This window comes from Lipomyces chichibuensis, assembly GCF_038497645.1.
Source record: "Lipomyces chichibuensis strain CBS 12929 unplaced genomic scaffold V1513scaffold_4, whole genome shotgun sequence".
In the NCBI taxonomy this organism is placed as follows: domain Eukaryota; kingdom Fungi; phylum Ascomycota; class Lipomycetes; order Lipomycetales; family Lipomycetaceae; genus Lipomyces; species Lipomyces chichibuensis.
Window position 1 is genome coordinate 504,503 of NW_027117456.1, and position 18,865 is coordinate 523,367.

At 47.6% G+C, this 18,865-nt stretch overlaps 5 protein-coding genes across 5 annotated transcripts; 3 read left to right on the forward strand and 2 right to left on the reverse strand.

The window, feature by feature from the left end:
• Positions 1–5: 5 nt before the first annotated feature.
• Positions 6–5,242, forward strand: V1513DRAFT_395250 (P-loop containing nucleoside triphosphate hydrolase protein). The gene is made up of 3 exons (XM_066895359.1): positions 6–744; positions 800–3,067; positions 3,119–5,242. Exons 1-3 carry the CDS (start codon positions 156–158, stop codon positions 4,804–4,806), a joined length of 4,545 nt encoding a protein of 1,514 aa, XP_066755670.1. The 5' UTR covers positions 6–155; the 3' UTR covers positions 4,807–5,242.
• V1513DRAFT_438487 (uncharacterized protein) lies at positions 5,129–7,591 on the reverse strand. The gene is made up of 3 exons (XM_066897065.1): positions 7,106–7,591; positions 6,785–7,030; positions 5,129–6,729 (listed from the first exon to the last, which is right to left on the reverse strand). Exons 1-3 carry the CDS (start codon positions 7,106–7,108, stop codon positions 5,365–5,367), a joined length of 1,614 nt encoding a protein of 537 aa, XP_066755671.1. The 5' UTR covers positions 7,109–7,591; the 3' UTR covers positions 5,129–5,364.
• A 3,822-nt stretch (positions 7,592–11,413) lies between these two features.
• V1513DRAFT_438493 (uncharacterized protein) lies at positions 11,414–12,201 on the forward strand. The gene has a single exon (XM_066897066.1). It carries the CDS (start codon positions 11,716–11,718, stop codon positions 11,959–11,961), a length of 246 nt encoding a protein of 81 aa, XP_066755672.1. The 5' UTR covers positions 11,414–11,715; the 3' UTR covers positions 11,962–12,201.
• Positions 12,202–14,832: 2,631 nt separating this feature from the next.
• V1513DRAFT_456848 (uncharacterized protein) lies at positions 14,833–15,747 on the forward strand (the record flags this gene model as incomplete). The annotated part of the gene is made up of 1 exon (XM_066899598.1): positions 14,833–15,747. One exon carries the CDS (start codon positions 14,833–14,835, stop codon positions 15,745–15,747), a length of 915 nt encoding a protein of 304 aa, XP_066755673.1.
• A 475-nt stretch (positions 15,748–16,222) lies between these two features.
• Positions 16,223–18,796, reverse strand: V1513DRAFT_438501 (PHD-zinc-finger like domain-containing protein). Its single transcript, XM_066897067.1, has 4 exons — positions 18,006–18,796; positions 17,607–17,950; positions 16,773–17,549; positions 16,223–16,717 (listed from the first exon to the last, which is right to left on the reverse strand). The coding sequence occupies exons 1-4, from the start codon at positions 18,637–18,639 to the stop codon at positions 16,481–16,483; spliced, it is 1,992 nt and encodes a 663-aa protein (XP_066755674.1). The 5' UTR covers positions 18,640–18,796; the 3' UTR covers positions 16,223–16,480.
• Between the last annotated feature and the right edge of the window lie 69 nt (positions 18,797–18,865).

An 18,865-nucleotide genomic window follows, 5' to 3' on the forward strand; every position in this document is an offset into this window, starting at 1 on the left:
TTCGCAAGGGTTCTCTCCAGAGACTCGCCAACAACATTGCAGATGACACGTCTTGGCCTCACTGCCTCGCACCTTTCTACCCTCTATCCTCTCCTTTTTTTTCCCTCGCCTTTTCGCCCCCAGGGCATACATCTTTCATCAATTGCACGTTGACCATGCATACCGCGAGTTTCTCGCGCAATCCTTTGGGAGTTCTAGACTTCCCAACAGTCCCTCCTGCTGTCTCGGGTTTCTGCCGCAACGAGGAAGGATGGGGTCCCGTATCCGAGAACTTTTACGACTTCACGCCATGCTTCTCCGAAGGTGTCCTCGTTGAATTCACGTCTTTCTTTATCATCATTCTAGGCAGCTATCAGATTTCTCAGCTTTTTAAGGTCAAGCCGGTTCCGACTCGCAAGAACTGGCATTATTACACAAAGCTTGTACTCGTTGGTCTACTTGCGATAACGACGCTCGGCTATGCCAAGCAGATGATCAATGTCTACGACGACGCTCTTATGGATGTCAGGCTCTACGCCACAGTCCTTAATTTCTTTGCATTATGTGTCGCAATGTACTTGCATCACCTCGAGCACAACCGGTCGCGTGTTGCCAACGGTGTTTTGCTCTTCTACTGGCTCTCTGTCATTCTCACCGACGGCGTTCGGTTGGTGGGATTCATCAATAGAGAGGCCCACATTAACAATCCAGGATTCATTTCTACGTTCGGATTTTCTTTCATTATTTCCATCTGTGTTTTTGTTTGTAAGTATAGCGATTGAAATCTGTGTGTGGCTGAATTTTAATGAAGCGCATCTAGTGGAGACATTCGTTCCCAAGGCACGTTCGACATACGAAGCACTTATTGATGAGATGGATGAGTCGCCATTGGACCGTGCCAATATTTTCTCGCGTCTGACGTTCTCATGGATGACGCAGATGATGAAGCTTGGATATGAAACCTACTTGACCGAGGAAGATCTTCCTGGACTTGCCAAAGGTGACAAGACCGGTGAATGCCGCATTCTTTTCGAAAAGTATTGGGTTAAGGAAAAGAAAACGAAGAAGCCGTCTATGGTGTGGGCTCTCGCACGTGCATTCGGTAGCACATACTTTGTGGCCATGGCTTTCAAGGTCGGTAATGATGTTTTGGCGTTTACGCAGCCTCGGTTGCTAAGGCGCTTGATTCTGTTTATCAATTCCTTCATGACGGACGAACCCGAACCATTCACTGGTGGTATTGTCATTGCCTTTGGCATGTTCGTCGTCTCTATCGCTCAGACGGCGTGCCAGCATCAACATTTCCAGCGTGCAATGACCGTTGGTATGCAGGTCAAGTCTGCTCTTACGTCATCTATCTATCGTAAGGCTGTCGTTCTCTCAGGCGAGGCAAGGTCGCAAAAGTCAACTGGTGACATTGTCAACCTTATGTCGGTTGATGCTCAGCGTCTCCAGGATATCACTCAGAACGGCCAGGTGCTATGGTCTGGTCCATTCCAGATCTTCCTCTGCTTGTACAGTTTGTACGGATTGCTTGGTAACAGCATGTGGGCTGGCGTTTTTGTCATGGTTGTTATGATTCCCACTAATGGCTTTATTGCGCGCAAGCAACGATCTTTGCAGAAGGCGCAGATGAAGACCAAGGACTTGCGTACTCGTCTGACCACTGAAATTCTTAACAACATCAAGAGTGTGAAGCTTTATGGATGGGAGAAACCATATATGGACAAACTTTCGCACGTGCGAAACGATCTAGAACTCGAGAACTTGAAGGTCATGGGTATTTTCTCTGCAGTCACAAGTTTCTTGTGGGCGTGCGCTCCATTTCTCGTCTCGTGCTCTACGTTTGGTCTGTTCGTGTACACGTCTTCGACTCCCCTTAGTACCGATATTGTCTTTCCTGCGCTGTCACTCTTCAATTTGCTCACTTTCCCGCTCGCTATGTTCCCCCAGGCAATCACTCAGCTTGTTGAGTCGTCGGTCGCGGCTAGTCGTCTCCAGGGCTTCTTCGTTTCCAGCGAGCTTCAGGATGACGCCGTCGAGCGCAAAGACGCAGTTACAAAAATGGGCGATGAGGCGGTGGTTATTCGAAACGGTACTTTCTTGTGGGACGAGACTGGAAGTCATCCTCCTGCGCTGAAGGACATCAATTTTGTTGCTCGCAAGGGCGAATTGGCTTGTATTGTCGGCCGCGTCGGATCCGGAAAGTCGGGTTTCATGCAAGCTGTTCTTGGTGATTTGTTCAAAGAGCGCGGTTCGGTTGTGGTACACGGACGTCTAGCGTATGCGGCCCAGGCCCCGTGGATTATGAACGCAACTGTCAAGGAGAACATCACGTTCGGTGCTCGTTTCCAGGCTGATTTCTACGAGAAGACCGTCAAGGCGTGTGCTTTGGTTGAGGATTTTGCCGCGCTTCCTGACGGTGACGAGACGCTTGTGGGTGAGAAGGGTATTTCGCTTTCAGGTGGCCAGAAGGCTCGTCTCAGTTTGGCTCGTGCAGTTTATGCTCGTGCAGATGTTTATATTTTGGATGATCCTCTTTCTGCCGTTGACCAGCATGTCGGCCGTCATCTGATTGACAACGTTTTGGGCCCTGACGGTCTCTTGGCTTCAAAGACTCGTATCCTTGCTACCAATGCTATCACCGTCTTGTCTCAGGCAAACAGCATTACCATGTTGCGTGACGGTGAAATCGTTGAGCAGGGAATATACGAGGATGTCATGGCGTCCAAATCAGAGATCTACAACTTGATCAAGGAATTCGGCAAGAAGGCAGTCACTGAAGAGGAAGGGAGTGAGGGCTCCTTCACTGCAGTTGAGAGTGGCGCGTCTTCCGATGATGAGGCTGCCTTGAAGAAACCGAGTCGTCGTGGTAGTGTCAGCACTCTTCGTCGCGCCAGTACTGCTAGTATCAAGCGTCCACGTGTTGTTGACGAGGAGAGCCAGAAACGATCGCGTCAGGCCAAGGAGCATAGTGAACAAGGTCAGGTTAAATGGGACGTGTATAAAGAATACGCCAAGGCTGCGAATTTATTCGGTGTCCTTACGTTTATGGTTCTCTTGGTGACATCTCAGGGTGTCTCAGTTTGTAAGTTTTGTTTTTTGGTCAATGTTGAAAGATTTGGCTAACCAGATGTAGTGGGCAATGTTTGGCTTGAGCACTGGTCCGAGGTTAACACGGATGCGGGCGAAAACCCTAACACAGGCATGTATCTCGGCGTGTACCTATTCTTTGGTATATTCGCTTCTGCATTGACGGTTTGCTACACGCTTGTGTTATTCATCTTCTGCACAATTCAGGCCGCCCGCAAGCTGCACAACCAGATGGCAGAGGCCGTTGTTCGAAGTCCCATGTCGTTCTTTGATACTACTCCTATCGGCCGTGTCATCAACCGTTTCACGACTGATATTTACCGTGTCGATGAAGTGCTGACGCGCGTGTTTTCCATGTTCTTTAACAACACGATCCGTGTCTGCTTTACTTTGATTGTTATCTCGTTCACGACCCCGGCGTTCATTGTCCTGATCTTGCCATTGACCGTCCTGTATCTGTACTACCAACGCTTCTACCTCCGCACGTCGCGCGAGCTCAAGCGTCTTGACTCTGTCTCGCGTTCGCCGATTTATGCGCATTTCCAGGAATCGCTCAGCGGTCTTAGTACTATCCGTGCGTTTCGCCAGATCGACCGATTCAACAACGTTAACGAGCACCACGTTGACTACAATCTCCGCGCGTATTTCCCGTCCATCAGCGCCAACAGATGGTTGTCAGTTCGTCTTGAGTTTATTGGCTCCGTCATCATCTTCGCGGCCGCAGGCTTATCGATCATCAGCGTCTCATCTGGTCGTGTGCGTGCGGGCTTAGTCGGTTTGGCCATGAGTTACGCTCTTCAGATTACGCAGTCACTCTCATGGATCGTCCGTATGACCGTCGAAGTGGAAGTCAATACGGTCTCGGTTGAGCGCATCCTGGAGTATTCCCGTCTGCCAAGCGAAGCCCCCGCCATCATTCCGAACCGCCGACCGCCTGCCGCGTGGCCAACAGCTGGTGAGCTTGTGTTCGAGCATTACTCTACTCGGTACCGGCAGGGTCTTGATCTTGTTTTGAAAGACATCAGCTTGCACATCAAGCCACGCGAGAAAGTTGGCATTGTGGGACGTACCGGCGCGGGTAAGAGTTCACTTACGCTCGCATTGTTCCGCATGATTGAGCCCGTAGAGGGACATATCGATATTGACGCACTGGACACGTCGACCATCGGTCTGAGCGATCTGCGGCACCGATTGGCGATCATTCCGCAGGATTCGCAGGCGTTCGAAGGTACTATTCGCGACAATCTCGATCCCGCGAACGCGCACGATGATACAGAGCTGTGGGAAGTCCTCGAGCTTTCACACTTGAAGGAACATGTTTCCAAGATGGACGGCGGATTGGGCGCGCGTGTGGCTGAAGGCGGCTCGAACTTATCAGTTGGCCAGCGCCAACTGATGTCACTTGCCCGAGCTCTTCTGACGCCATCCAAGATTCTCGTGCTGGACGAGGCGACAGCGGCGGTGGACGTGGAGACCGATCAAATCCTGCAAGAAACGATCCGGAAGGAATTCAAAGACCGCACGATTCTTACTATCGCGCACCGACTTAACACGATTATCGACAGCGACAAAATCGTCGTCTTGTCGGGGGGTAAGGTCGCTGAATTTGATAGTCCGGAGAATTTACTTGCGAACCCGAATTCGATGTTCTATTCTCTGTGCAAGCAGGGCGGCTTGATCGGTTCTGACGAAGCCTCTTCTTCTGCTGCGCCGTCTGTAATCGGGAAGGAGTAAAATCCGTCTTATTGCACCAAAAAAAACCTAGATCGTTGTATTACATAAAATGGGTATATTCTTGCCCCTTTAGGTCGTTGATATGCATTTGTATGGTGGGGAAGCGCAACGGGACTTTTTAGACCGATCAAAGTATCATTACCTCAAGGCTGGAATGCTTGGAAGGAAATTAAGTAATATGTGAATGTTATTCTTTTTGTTGAGCATGTTACTTGTGTTCTTGAGCATGTTTGTCGCTGCTTGGTTTTTTTTTTTGAGCATGTTTGTCATTACTTGTGTTTTTTGAATTAATTTGACTTGAAAGCGAAAAAACGTATATGCATAAATGGAAATTTGTCATTTTTTTATTGAACCGATTATATAGTATATCTATGGGAGTGTGCACTGCCCGAATGTCATAGTGTATCGCAGTTTTATTGATATTGTCTACCATTAAATGTCACATGTCCCAATCCCAAAAAAAAACCTACATCATTATAAATAGACAACTGCTTCGTGACGACGACGAGCAAATTTTTTTGTGAAACAAACAAAGTGCGATATATACAGAGCAAACGATTATTGGTCTCTGAACGGATCCTGCGGAGTTGTGGACGTATTTGCAGGCGGCGGCGATTGCGATTCCGATTGCGGGGGCGTCGTTTGTGTTGTTGATGTTGTTGTTGCGGGAGGAGGTGACGAGGATCCGGCGACATTGTCTGTCGCTGTTTCTGCGTTCTGTGATTGGACGGGCTGTGAGGACGGGGACGACGATGTAGCAGGAGTGGCAGATGGTACAGTAGAAGCAGTAGGAGTTCCGAAACTGGCGAGTGGATCAGCAGGTGGCACAGCCAACACGCCGTTACCCAGCGGCATGACATACTGCACAGTCGCTAGCGTGACCCACACGTTGTCTCGTATCTGAATCTGCTGGAGGCCGTTCGCGAACTGGCGGAGCGGAAGTATAGCCCAGCCTTGTGGCAGCTGGAAACCTGGTGGTAACGCGACAGGTTGTTGCTGACCAGCTTGTTGCGGCGCGGGATGGAAAAAACCTTGCTCTGGTGTCATTACATGCGGTAGCTGCTCAGATGTCCGATGCGCGGTTGGTTGCGCAGATCCACTTGCGTGAGGTGAATTAGGCACGGTGGCCTGTACATTGTGTGGAAGACCCGGGCCCGGAACAGGCGCACCTTGCTGAGGCTGCTGTTGTTGGCGGGGTGGTAATGGTTGTGGCTGGGGCCGATTCGGGGTTTCTAGCACAGGCCGCCGACAAGTTGGACACCTCTGTTGTCGCTCTAGCCAGCTTCTCAAACAACCAAAATGCAGAACATGGCCGCATGGTAGTTTCTTTGGCCGCATGCGTTCCGGCTGCGTGGACGGTTGGTCGGGCACGCTGACGGGGACGATCATCTCTTCGCGACATATTATGCATGTCGATTCACGGGCGACTTCTTCCTCTGTGGCATCCGGATATCGATTGTTCATCTGGGAGGTGGCCTGTCTGTACCGCAGGAAATCGCGTATGCGGGTCATGAATGAGCGCATGGTGAGATACACGTCGCGGATGATATGGAGCGGCAGGCCGTAGACCGTCAGAATCAGCAAGAAGAACCCCATGTAGATAAACAGCTTGACAAAGTCGGTTACAAGGTCGAGGTAGAACATGAACTCGCCCTTGCGTTCCCAGCCGTCTATTTCGTCATTGCTGCGAGCCACGATTCGAAGTTCGATTAGACTCAGGATGTAACGTCCAGCCGTGGCCATCGCAGTCGTGACCAGGATGGCGAACTCAAATGCGAACATCACCATCATACTGGGACCGCGTGTCAAGATATCATCCAACGCATATCTGATAAGAGTAATGTCCACCAAATTGAGCAGTGTCAGAGTAACCGTAACGCGCACGTGAAAGACCGTCGGTGACGCAGGCGCGGTTTGCTCCATCTATTTCAAATCAGCTCATAGTCCACACAGATTGTACACATCCCATTCCACTAACGTATTCAACTCGATCAGATGCAAGCCAGTGGAATATCTTCAAAAACAGCAGGGTCGTAAACATTATTAGAAACCGTGCATCGAACTCATCGCGAAATATGGTCATGGCGAGACAAGTCTCCGTAACGGCATACCATGTTTTCTCGTACAAATGTTCGACCTCGATTACTCGAAGCGATCCAAACAGGATTGCTTGTACAATGCGGCCGAGGAGTACGGCGATGAAGATGCCTGTGTTGGCCAGGACCTGTTGTTCACGTGTTAGCTTTCTGATTTCATCCCCGTTGTGATTGGTAGCTCCCAGGAATATAAAAAAGCGTACCATTAGACAGGCATTGCTTTGTGCAAGATAAACACATGCGGAATAGAAATTCGGCCGCCGCTGGAAGGCGGACAATACGACCGCGGTCGCGAGGACGGTGCTGGTCTAAAAGGCGTAATGTCAGCAACAACAGCAAGTACGATGAGCTCGACAATATTAGAATCCAACATTATCTAATACCAAATAATTGAGATCCTTAAATAATTTAATGCTTGCCAAATACAAGAGTACCGAGCCAATCTGGCTCACCAACAGCTACTTCGAATCTAACTAATGGAGATACTTACAGCGCCGTACACGGCGAGACGCATATTTAAGCTGAGCACCGTGAGTAAATCCTGCGCCTCTCAATCAAAGCGTTGAAGCACGCGTAGAAACGTTGTCGTAAATAATGCTACTACTTGGTCCCTACAGCTGTGTTGGAAAACAAAGGTAATAATATGCTCAAGGTTCCCCGACAGACAGGCAGATGACACTTCGCGGCAAATATGGCAACGGGCTTGTCTAATGACACTTGTCAGATAGTTCCAGGTAGCAACAGTTTTGCGTAGTTATGCCCTAAGCACTTCATCAGTGCCTATGGGCTAGGGTCAATTTTCAGGGGCCATTACATTGCATAATCTGAGGGATGCGTGAATGAGCATGACGTCATCAACTCCCCACTTAGACTAAGCAGCCACTTGATTAAATTGGGGCGATGCAAAAGAAGCCACTAGTCTTTCAGTTAAGATCGTCCAATATTTTCCGGCACTTTTATATATTACGGACAGAGATGCGGCGCGAAACACTCATGCTATCATACCATTTTTGAATGCTCGTTCTCAAGGCATGCGTCAATTAGATCCAATATAATGTGACAATGTCAAAGTGAAGATAATGCATTTAATAATTAATGGAAGAGAATCAGTCTTGGCTCAAGGAGGTGCGGTGCGGTTCACAATTTTTTTTCAGACAGGAGGTGCAGGTAGCTTGTACATATTCTGATTGCTGCAGCTTTTTTGCTTTTGGTTTTGCGTTTGTCAGATGCCCAGCCCAGCAGCAGAGAACCGGATGTGTTTGTAGTTAGTATGTTGATGCCAGATGCCGCGTGCGGAAGACGGCGTTAACCTGTGGCTCTGCGGCTCATATCGAGTGAGCCGCATGGATGTTGCTGCCTTCGGGTTGCTGTCGCTCGGGATCAGCAACGCTGCCAATTGCCTACCATAAGAAAAAATATTAAACTCAACGAAATTCTAGACTGCATAAATTTAAATTCAAAAAAATACAAATTTAAACTAAAGGTTTTGAGATCTGAAACTGAATTACTACTATATACAAAAATGATGGGGTCAGCCTCAGGGTCCGTCTTCACTTGCCACACCCACCTCTTGCCCACTGTACCCGCTGCAACATTGCTTCTCGTCTCGACCAGGCAAGCAGCACTCAGTACCTACCCAAAGGCGCCACAACCTTGGCTACGAAACCTTCTAATATCAGGCACAGAAAAGACATTCACTTTATGATTTTGCACTGCTTTGCCGGGACCCTTCATTCACGCTCGTAAAGTTGGGGGTGACCCCAGATTTTAGCTGCAATTCTTAAAGCTGTGACTTAAAAGAAGATTCGACTCCGTAGTGAAGACATCGATTCAACAATCCTTAGTATGCAAAGCTCATTCCAAAGCATTCCAAAGGTCTGGCGGAAAGGACATTGATGCTATAATTAGGGAATTGCGCCTCCGTCGTATTTTGGATCTGCAGGTGATAGAAACAATTGTAATATCATCCTAAGCCTGCCTGATCGTCACAGGTAAAATATTTTTGCCGCGACGCTGCTGCAGAGAGCCGACGTCCTTCCCCGGTCAAATCCCACCGCCAATCAATCTACCACGCTATATAAACACCGAGTCGAATGCATTTGCGCACTAAATACGAATGAATTCGTCGTGGTGGGCTCAAATTTGTTTGGGGATTTGATTCTAAGCCCTACCCGCTGCTATGCCCTTTAAAGATTGTGCCTGACTGCGAAAAAAAACCTTCGTTTGGCTTGAGTTTGTCGGCGTTCGATCGCGATGTTCCATGTGAATTCCACAAAGCAAGAATAACATTTTTTCTGCAGTTAACTGACATGAGCCGCTGCTGGCTAACGATTCCAGTACTCCGGGTTCCCTCTTGTCTTTTGTACATGGAGCCCTTTGGTCTTTTTCAACTACTGATACAAGTTTTGTCGCATTGCCCAATCACTGCTTGTTCCAAAATCTATAATGCTTTGACTCCTTGAGCCGTTGAGCCGTTTGATTCAAAGCCAAGCAAAAATCTGCGCTAAGCCAATCGTTGAGCATTACATAGAGCACTGAGCAATTAATATAAAAGTTACTCAAAATTTTTTTTTTTTTTTCCAATTAGAATTAGTATAATTCGTTGTAACTGAAGCTCATATATTTACACAGTAATCGACAAAACTTGATCTTAAATTGTCCAACCTGACTGTCTAGATTGGGTTTACTCTCGACACGCGGCGTGACAGGCAAATGAAAACTTCTTCAACACAAACTGATCGTACTTGTAGAGCAGCACAGCCACACGAGGCGCTTGGGTTCAGAGAACGAGGCGCATGAAATTACATTCGCTGAACCTTGAAACTATACGGATCATTTAGGATAATATTTGTAAATTAAACTGTGATTGATGATTTGTTGTCCAGTGCGTTCGTTGCATTTAATAGTGCTAGTTTTGAATAGTGACACTTTTGTTAGTTTCAACGACATACCACAAGATTCACCATACGATTGAAACGGGCGATAAAAACACGTAAGCAATAACCATGACAACTGTACCAGGCCACGATGTTAGAAGTCCATAGGAACTGTACACGCCGAGCAAGATCTGTTTGTGGCAGACCACAAGAACTGGCGACCTGGTGAAATACTGGAGACGCTGGGGCACCGACTGACTGAAATAAGTGTATTGATAGAGGCCAAGAACATGCCAAAGGGACTGATAATTCTGGCAGCGAATGGCTCGTGCTCGTCCATCAAGCGGCCGAGCAAGCGATGTCATCGCAGATATCTTGAAAACCACAGAATCGAGGTATACCTAACCCGACGCGATAATAGTGCCAGTTCTTGCGAGTAGGCACCGACGTGACTTTGACGCTCAAAGCTTAGGAACTTCCAACAGATTGTGCGAGAAACGGTGGGTCCTCGTGCCTTAGCGTGATATGGAGGATATGAGTCCTGGAAAAGCGATAAACTGAAGATGAGGATAGCGTGAGAAAACAGAGGTAAGAAAGAGAGATGAGAAAGAGAGGTAAGTAGTGAGGATACCTGCCGAGCAAAGGGTTGAACAGCCATAAGCACGAAGGTCGGTTACTGCGACAACAGTTAGAGCGCCAAAACTTACATACTCATCTCACAGTAGTTGTGTTCATGTCCATTAACAAAGACAGCTGAAAAGAAAGCCAGCAGAAGTTTTCATTGCAATGTCCGACGATTCGTCCTCGATCTTCAGGTACCGGGCGAAGCTAGCGCCCGCCGTATTAGTAACGGCCCAATGCGCGACAAATTGTGTGGAGCCATATGAAAACAATCTATGGAACAGTAAAATTATAATATGTCATTAGATATTACAATAGCCATTTCAATGAATAGCTCTTCAGTTTCAAAGTCTATGACTTTACGTTTATTGAAAGTAGCGAATTGAGTTTCTCGACTAGGCAAAAGTAAAATGCACGGCTCTACGGAAAATTTAGTTTAAGGTAGAAAATCAGAGTCCCGTGTTCTGCGGCAGCAAAAGTATAGCTACCTTAATCATCTGCTGCTTTTTTTGGGTTCCTGCTTCTTGCATTTCGCATAGCGCATATTTTGAGATGATGACTTAATTATACTGCCTTCACTTCACAGGATTGTTTTGATGGGCTTGCTTCGCTCAGGTATTTTTTATGCTGCATGAGCCGCCGATCAATGCTGACAACGTCTGTAGGTAATAAGTGGATTGAGAACCAGTTCAAAACCCGGGTTCGGTCAGCCGTTATGAGATCCCCCTTTATTTCTTCTGGTTGGGCCAGAAAGCGTTGAGGATGTGCCGAGGACGGTTGCGATTGCCAACCAACACAAACTGTAGAGACAATACATTAGTAACGATAATGATAACAAAGTACAAAGAAAATATCCAAAAGTACAATCAAACCGAACATGATGCCGTAGTCGGAGCCCTAGTCAATCTGTGCCACGTATGTGGCTAATAACGTGGCTGATAACCCCTGAAGTTCCAAGCCTTTTAAGCGCCACACTGACCCAAATCGTTGCTGTTGGGCCGTGACGCCGCGCGGCATCATGCCAGCCCACCTGGCTCTGCCAATATCAACTAATACACAACCCTTTTAGAGAAATTTCTCAGCGAGGAGCATGGCTGATCCTACATTGTATCCGATACTAGATACCGACAAATTCTCTCCTCGGTGCAGCCAAGGGATGGTTCTGTATCCTTACCGGCTGGCCGCAGAAGCGAGCTGAGGCTAGTAATACGCGAGACTACGAAGAAAACGTTTTCCCACGCAGGTCGTCATTCTATAAAAGTAAAAGAAAAGTAATTCTTGTTTTAGCTCACACACGGGGATCTGTGTTGGAGGACATGTATTACTTCATACTGACATCATTACCGGCCCTAGCCATCGACCCCCTTTGTGTTGCCGTAAGAGTTATAGTTCGCGGAGAATGGTTGTCTGATTCTATCTATATCTCATTCTTCAAAATCGCTGCATTCAAATACGGCACATTTTTTTTTTGCATTCACGGCAGCAATCGATACAAGGTCCAAAATGTTGAGTATCCGCCTCGTGTTGCAGGACATTACCACTTGAGGCTAGTTGTGGCGTGAGTGCAGCAGCCGTCGCCGTAGAGTCTGCGACTGTCTTGGGCTGCGATTACAATGTGGCCGTAATATGTAGATACAAATATAGTAAAACCAATTAGATTTAGGACATTGCAAGTTAAGACAGCGCGAGACTCACGGGGAAGATGATCCAAACTTACGATTTTCGGAGCACTTTATCCACGCCGCTGGACAATCGAGAAAACGACACAGATGATACTTAAGCAAATAGAATCCTGATAGTTTAGCTGCCTACAAACCCTAACTTACATTTTGTTCCAATGTGGACTTAGAGCCGCATTAGCTCCATCATGAGCCAGGTGAATACAGTTCCCGGTAAAGCGCCTTTTTGCTGAAGGCAGTTCTTGAGATATACCAATCTGAAAACGGATCTGAAAACGATATCAATATACAAAAGTAACCATCCAGGCTGGGAAAGTCGCCTCACGTATCTTTTATTTGAGAAATGACGCATCCGTGGCTTTTAGCAATGGTGGCTTGGTGCCATCGAGCACTTTGCCGCCACAGTTCGTTCCTGAAAAAGTACATCGCGGGAGAGCCAGCGACTTATGCCGCCAGCAATACTCTGGAGTATAATTGCTCCGGGACGCAGGGCCAAGTTTAGTTGTGTCCGACACTAGTATGTATTAGTGTGATCTATCGTTTGCCGCTGGAGATCTTCAATCCCGTGGGCGGCGTCGCCGATGTATTAATTACGCAGATGGGCTTTTTTTTTTTACTGCACGATCAAGATGGCGCATTCGGAACGGTTAACTGGTGGCTCAACAGTACAACACGGGCTATGTATCGGTATTTCCGATTCTCCCTTCTTTGGGCCATCGGCGGCTGATCGACTAAGAATGTTTCCGACATAAGCCGGAAGAGTAAATCGTTTTAGTTTGTGAGGGCGCGCATTGCGTTCATTATACGCTCAAAACTCTTTTGCAAATTGGCTCCGGGCCGGGACTCTAGCTTGCTTTCCAAGCGTGCCTAGGGGCTTTACATGCTTTCGAGAGTCAAGATGACGATACCCGGATAGCATAATTAACAATCGTCGCCGATCGGGTCGCTGTTTTGATCATATCGGCGAATTGGGATCCCTCCTCGACCAAATAACTATGCCAGCATGTTCTGCGTTTGGTCTTTAGTATTGCAATACATGTACCATTCTATTCAGTCCCAATTGAGCCCACCACCCATATTATACCCAGTGCTATCAGGTGTCCCGACACTTCACATCTGGTCTGTGTAAGTATGGTTAGACTACTTCTTATATCACATTACAGCCGAAAACTCTCGCCTGCCAAGGTAAAAATCGCCTATTAACGGTCAAAGCTATTGTCGTGGTGCCTATGGCAGACGGAGCGAAATTGCAGCTTACTAACTGCAGCTTGGAGCATTAGTTTAGGCACAGCCCGTTGTCATTCGCCGACAGAACACTGCCACACGAGGCGCAGAGAGCCGCGCGCCACGATACGGTAGGTACCGTCCAAGGCACTTTTCGAGAGCAAGTGGCTTGTGAGGTACGACCTCGAACATCGTTCGTACACTGCCCGAGAACATCGTCATTCAAACCCCCGCACACCACCCCACCGCTATATTACGGTGCACCTGCCTCGCAGCGCGAACTTGAATCCTGCCCTTCTTGTTCTTGTTCATTGTGGTATTAGTCTCCGGCCTCGTTTGAAAACTTTTCCTTGTCAACAAGTCTGCAGCCGTTGTTTGGTGGTTGGCACCGGCACCGGTCTGCAGCTATACATCCTTCCCTCCGCCGTTTTTTCGCCAACTGCTATCTGCACATGCACTCATCGTTGCTGTCCCATCTTGTATGCCATAAAAGACCGCATCTCTAAGCTGTCCCGTCTCAACACGCGAATATAAGGTACACAGCTCTTTCGGTATATACCACCAACGGCTAACTAATGATATGTCCAGCATATCTCTTTCCTAATGATTATTATGTCGCCACAGCGCCAATCAGGCATCCACAACTTCATCCCGCACCATATGGCGTCCTCCGCCGACGAGGAAATATCCGTAGCAGAGGTCGTCCGGCGGTACCCACAGTTGGCAATCCAGGAGCTCCAACATCAGCATCAGATCTACCTCGATATGCTGACCGCGTCTATCGGCAACACCACAGACATCAATATCATACCGCCTACTCCGCTTTCCGACGACATCAATGCCTATTCATTTGGTCATCCCGTACATCAGACACATCCTCAACCTACCCTCCACTTATTGGCGAGCTTCATACAGCCACCGCAGTCCGTGGACTCACCGCACTCGCCTTCACTGCAGTCCGTGAGTGCTGGTTCCTCTCCGCACTCTACCATAGCCATATCCCGACCACTATCACCCACGTCAGCATTCGAGCGACCACAGCAGTCTCACCAATCTCAACTGCAGCAGAACTACCAGTTCGAGCTGTACGGTGAAACGACTGCAAATTTCCTCCCGTATAATACTTTACAGCAAGGACCGCATCAGATCAACTCACACCAGCTCCTGGGACCGCCGCAAAATTCAAATCAACAGCATCCGAACACCGGTCATTACTTCACAACCGATAGTATGTTCCAGTTGCGGTCACCATCATCTCCAGTTCCTTCTGTTGCAACGAGCGCAAGTCCTTCGGACGACGCGTCGTTGATCGTGACGACAAATATTAGCGCACAACGGCAGATGGCGTACGCGAATGTCATGTCGATGCCGATATACGAGGTCGAACCAGTTTCGCCATTGACAACCGTACCTTCCGGATCTATAATGTCCGGCTTTCAAAGCTTGACAGTGGGTGTACCTTCCGCCGGCTCCCAGTCCATAATATCAGCCCAGCAGCCGCAAACACCAGAATCAGATCTGCCGTCACATATGCAGACATTTCAACAGTCGTCATTATTGTCGGCGAAGTCATCATCACCACCATCCACATCGTCATCGCCCAGACCGCAACAATTCGAAATTCCACATTCTCATAGCCTATCGCAATATAGCTCAACAGAGAGCCTCGCAGATCCGCGCGATTTCATCCGTCGCGCGCATTCCGACGTCACAGACCTCTCCTCCACAACCACGAAGCGCTCTCCGGAAGAAAGCAACATCTATCCAACACCTACCACATTTCCAACTTCCTCCTACTTCGAAACAACATCCGATGCATTACCTGCTGGGCCAGCAGGAAAGCGCATAGCCGGCCGAAATTCGGTCCCATCTCGTGAAGGCAAACGTCCTTGTACGATCTGCAAGAAATGGTTCAAAAAGCTCGACGATCATCTTTGGACGCATTCTCCGGAACCAAGGCCTCACAAATGTCGTGCAGGTTTCACGGACGGCAAACCGACATGCCAATACGTCAGCATGGGATTCGCGCGTGTCGCGGATCGTAACCGACACGAATTGAAACATTATGACGGCCGCTTCGTGTGCCCGTTTGGAATCGAGAATTGTCGGATCGGAAATGAACGGTTCGGACGACTGGACACCTTTAAGCGCCATTTGCGCACAGTCCACGGCATCACTCAAACTCCTGCCGTGCAAGAGAGTAGCAGCAACAGTAAGGCACCATCTCCGAGGGCATCGGGACAACTGGGACCAGGTCGACCCCGCAGACGACACCGGAGCCGGAAAGTCTCAACATCAGATCAGAAGTTAGAATGCTATAACTGTAACAGAGGCTACTATGGCGTTGAGACATTTATTGGTCATTTGAATGATTGTACATACGCGTTGATGCATCCGGGTGAAGCCGACGAGAGCGCTGATGTTGGGAATGATGATTCGGATTGATTATCTATTCGTTTCTTTCCTAAGTTGTTACCGTTTCGATTTGTATTTTATGTCTAGATATATTGCTGATTGGTTATCAGACATTGGTTGGATATTGATCATATACTAGTTTGTTGGGCTACTAGCTTGTTATATCTCTGAGTATGGTAATTAATAAAAGTTCGGTCCATTCTTGATACGCATATTTTATGTAGCGATTGGTAAAGATCACACTACGAGTACGTGATCCTGCCATACACCACGAAAACAATCACGACGGAGATGAAAGCACAATGATCTAATAACATATCAGTTCATAAATAGTTAAACAATGGTTATAAAATATTTAGGATAAACCGTACTACGACGTCCACAACGAGAAAGTACTGGATAACAAAACTTACTTTTCAGATGCAAATGCCGACGTCAGTGGTCCATTCTGGAAGCGTTGGACTGACATTAACCATATAACCTAACCCACGCTATGTACACAATCCAGGCGTTGAATGCAGAACGGTCTTAGTCACGAACATACTTGTTGAGGTCCATAGATTCACAATCAATTCTATTCGTACAAGTCCAGCCTATCGTACAAACCACAAGACAATTCTTACACCAGTACAAGTGCGACATAAATGATACAAAACATTGGTACCATGGCGGCATTAGGCAAGAACAAGCGACAAGAAACATATTCGCCCAACTCCATCCCGGTGAAATCACTTATAACGCAAAAAAAAATTTAGTTGTCAGGCTATGAACTATTTTCTGTATTATTAGCAGATGGGGTATTTGCTATGGAAGGTGGATGCGACAATTTAATAGTGTCAATGGCCCTCATTTCAAGCTGCGCGAGATCAAGCAAGGCTTCTTCTCTGGCAACAATTCTTTCCGCGATAGTGATCAATTGATCTAAATCCGTCCTCAGGACTTTCGCAAAATCAAGTTTCTTATACTCTTGTTCCGGCGTGAAATCCTTATTAGGCATTGACTATTAGGCGTTAGCATGTCCGATCACGTTAGACTATTTGAAAATTTGATCCTACCTCTAATGCAACCTGAAGCCGTTTCAGTAAGGTTGCACCTCTTCGAATCTCTTTCTTCAACGTCCAATACCTGCACATTAATGACACAAATTCCTTCCGCTTGCGAATACCGTAACGATTCATCCGCTCGCAAAGCTTCTTGTAGATCACATGTGGAATAATCGGTGCCCCTAAGTTCGTCTTCCAGATAACCTTCCTGCTTTCCTCCTGGTCCTCAAGACCAGCCGCCGAAGCTGTCAAGTTCGACAAGTTCAGCTTAATCCGCGGCAGCTCTTGTCTGGGAAGCTCATCCGCGTCGGCCAGTGCAGCCACCGACAGTGCGCTCATTTGTGCATCAGGATACTCCCTACTCCCCAGAGTCGAACCGTAAAAATCTTGCGCATGGGCAACCGTCGTTTTCAAATCATGCCCGTTCCTGTACTCACTAGAACAATGCTTTTCGCAATACGCTTCCAGCAATTCGTACTCCTCGAAACATGCGGCCACGCTGCCCCGCATGTGTAGTTGCAATTGCGCCCTTCGAGCGCACGGTATATGGAAAGCAGTAAAGCAGCTCTTGTTCATGCATTGAATGCAAGCTCCAGTTTTCTGTTTGCATATATAGCATACGAGTTTCCAACGCTGTCGAGGGACACGATCGATACCTTCAACGGGTTCCATGTAGACGGTATTTCCGACGCTAATTTCGGGAAGCCATAATGCACATACGAGGTGTGCCCAATGACCTCTATCTGTTTGCTTAAAGGCACCAGATTTATTCGGACAAAATATGCATGACTAATAAATAATATAAGAAATGCATAGACACCAATAAGAAGAGCAATTAATACTCACCACATTCCGGCGTGGACAAGACTGGCATCTTCGACATAGCCATTGACCCTCTGGAATAAATGGCACGCCGTAACAATCCTGATGAACGGCCACATTACACCCATCACAAAACACAATCGCATTACTATTCTCGCATTCTCCGTCATCGCATATTGCACATTTTGAATCATCGTTTTCGTTCAACGCATCGATTACGACCGACTTCGTGTTTGGTATCCGCAACTGAAGAGCGAACCATTCTTTTTCGAGCATAGTCATGACGACTTCAAATAATAAGCGGGATATTGGTGTCGCAGAATACTTTTTGCGACGTTCTTCGTTGAGTATTATCAGGAACTGATCGTCTATGATCAGATGAGTTATTCCGTTCAACAATTACGAATCCAGAAAGAATAATACCTTGTTCATCCATATCGTATTCCACAGTATTTGGATCATCGGGTTCCATGTCAATCCTCTCCGACCGAATATACTGCAGCGGAAGCTCGAACCTTTCTCTCGTCAGTGTACCGGCGACATCAGCCATGCCGATTGGCAAATCATCCAAGCCGTCACTGATGACACTTCGTGAACGCTTTATCACCCTAAACACCGGCTTATTCAACTTATCATTAAAGCCATTCCTGTTAGCCGGGTTCGACGTCTTCAAATTCGCTTGTCGAGGTGGTCTACCGCCATTCTGCGTGTGCCGGGAACTGTATCCGTCAACTTCATCTGCATCTAATAACATCATCTCCACGTTCTCGTCAAGGTCAGGATGAAAGTCCTTATACGATCGTTCTTCCCTCGGTTTCTCATCCACCACGACTCGTGGATATGACGTCGTGGGCGGTGAGCGTGTCCGCGTCCGACGGGATGATGCGCGCGATCCATCGCCATTCACAATTTTCCTCCCAGTAGTATATGGGGATCGCGACCTGCGTAGTCCTTCTGTCCCAGAATCGGCTTCTGACTGCGAATTTGTCGTGACATCGTTGAATAGACGTAATCGTAGAAAAGAACGCGCCGTGGTACTCGTGCTAGTGGCCTCCATTCTGCGGGATTGTCGCGTCAAATAGCAACCTTTTCATGCTAATAGTGCCCACCTAATGGCAAGTCCATATCACCTTCAATATAATCTGGTTCTACTTTGAATATATTTTGCAATCTGAGATGGTGCTGATGTACAATGGGACCAAAGTCGTGTGTGGCATTCTCCAGCTGACAACAGGGGGACAGCCTATCTGAGAAAGTGGCTAACCCGTTTTAAGCATAGCGCC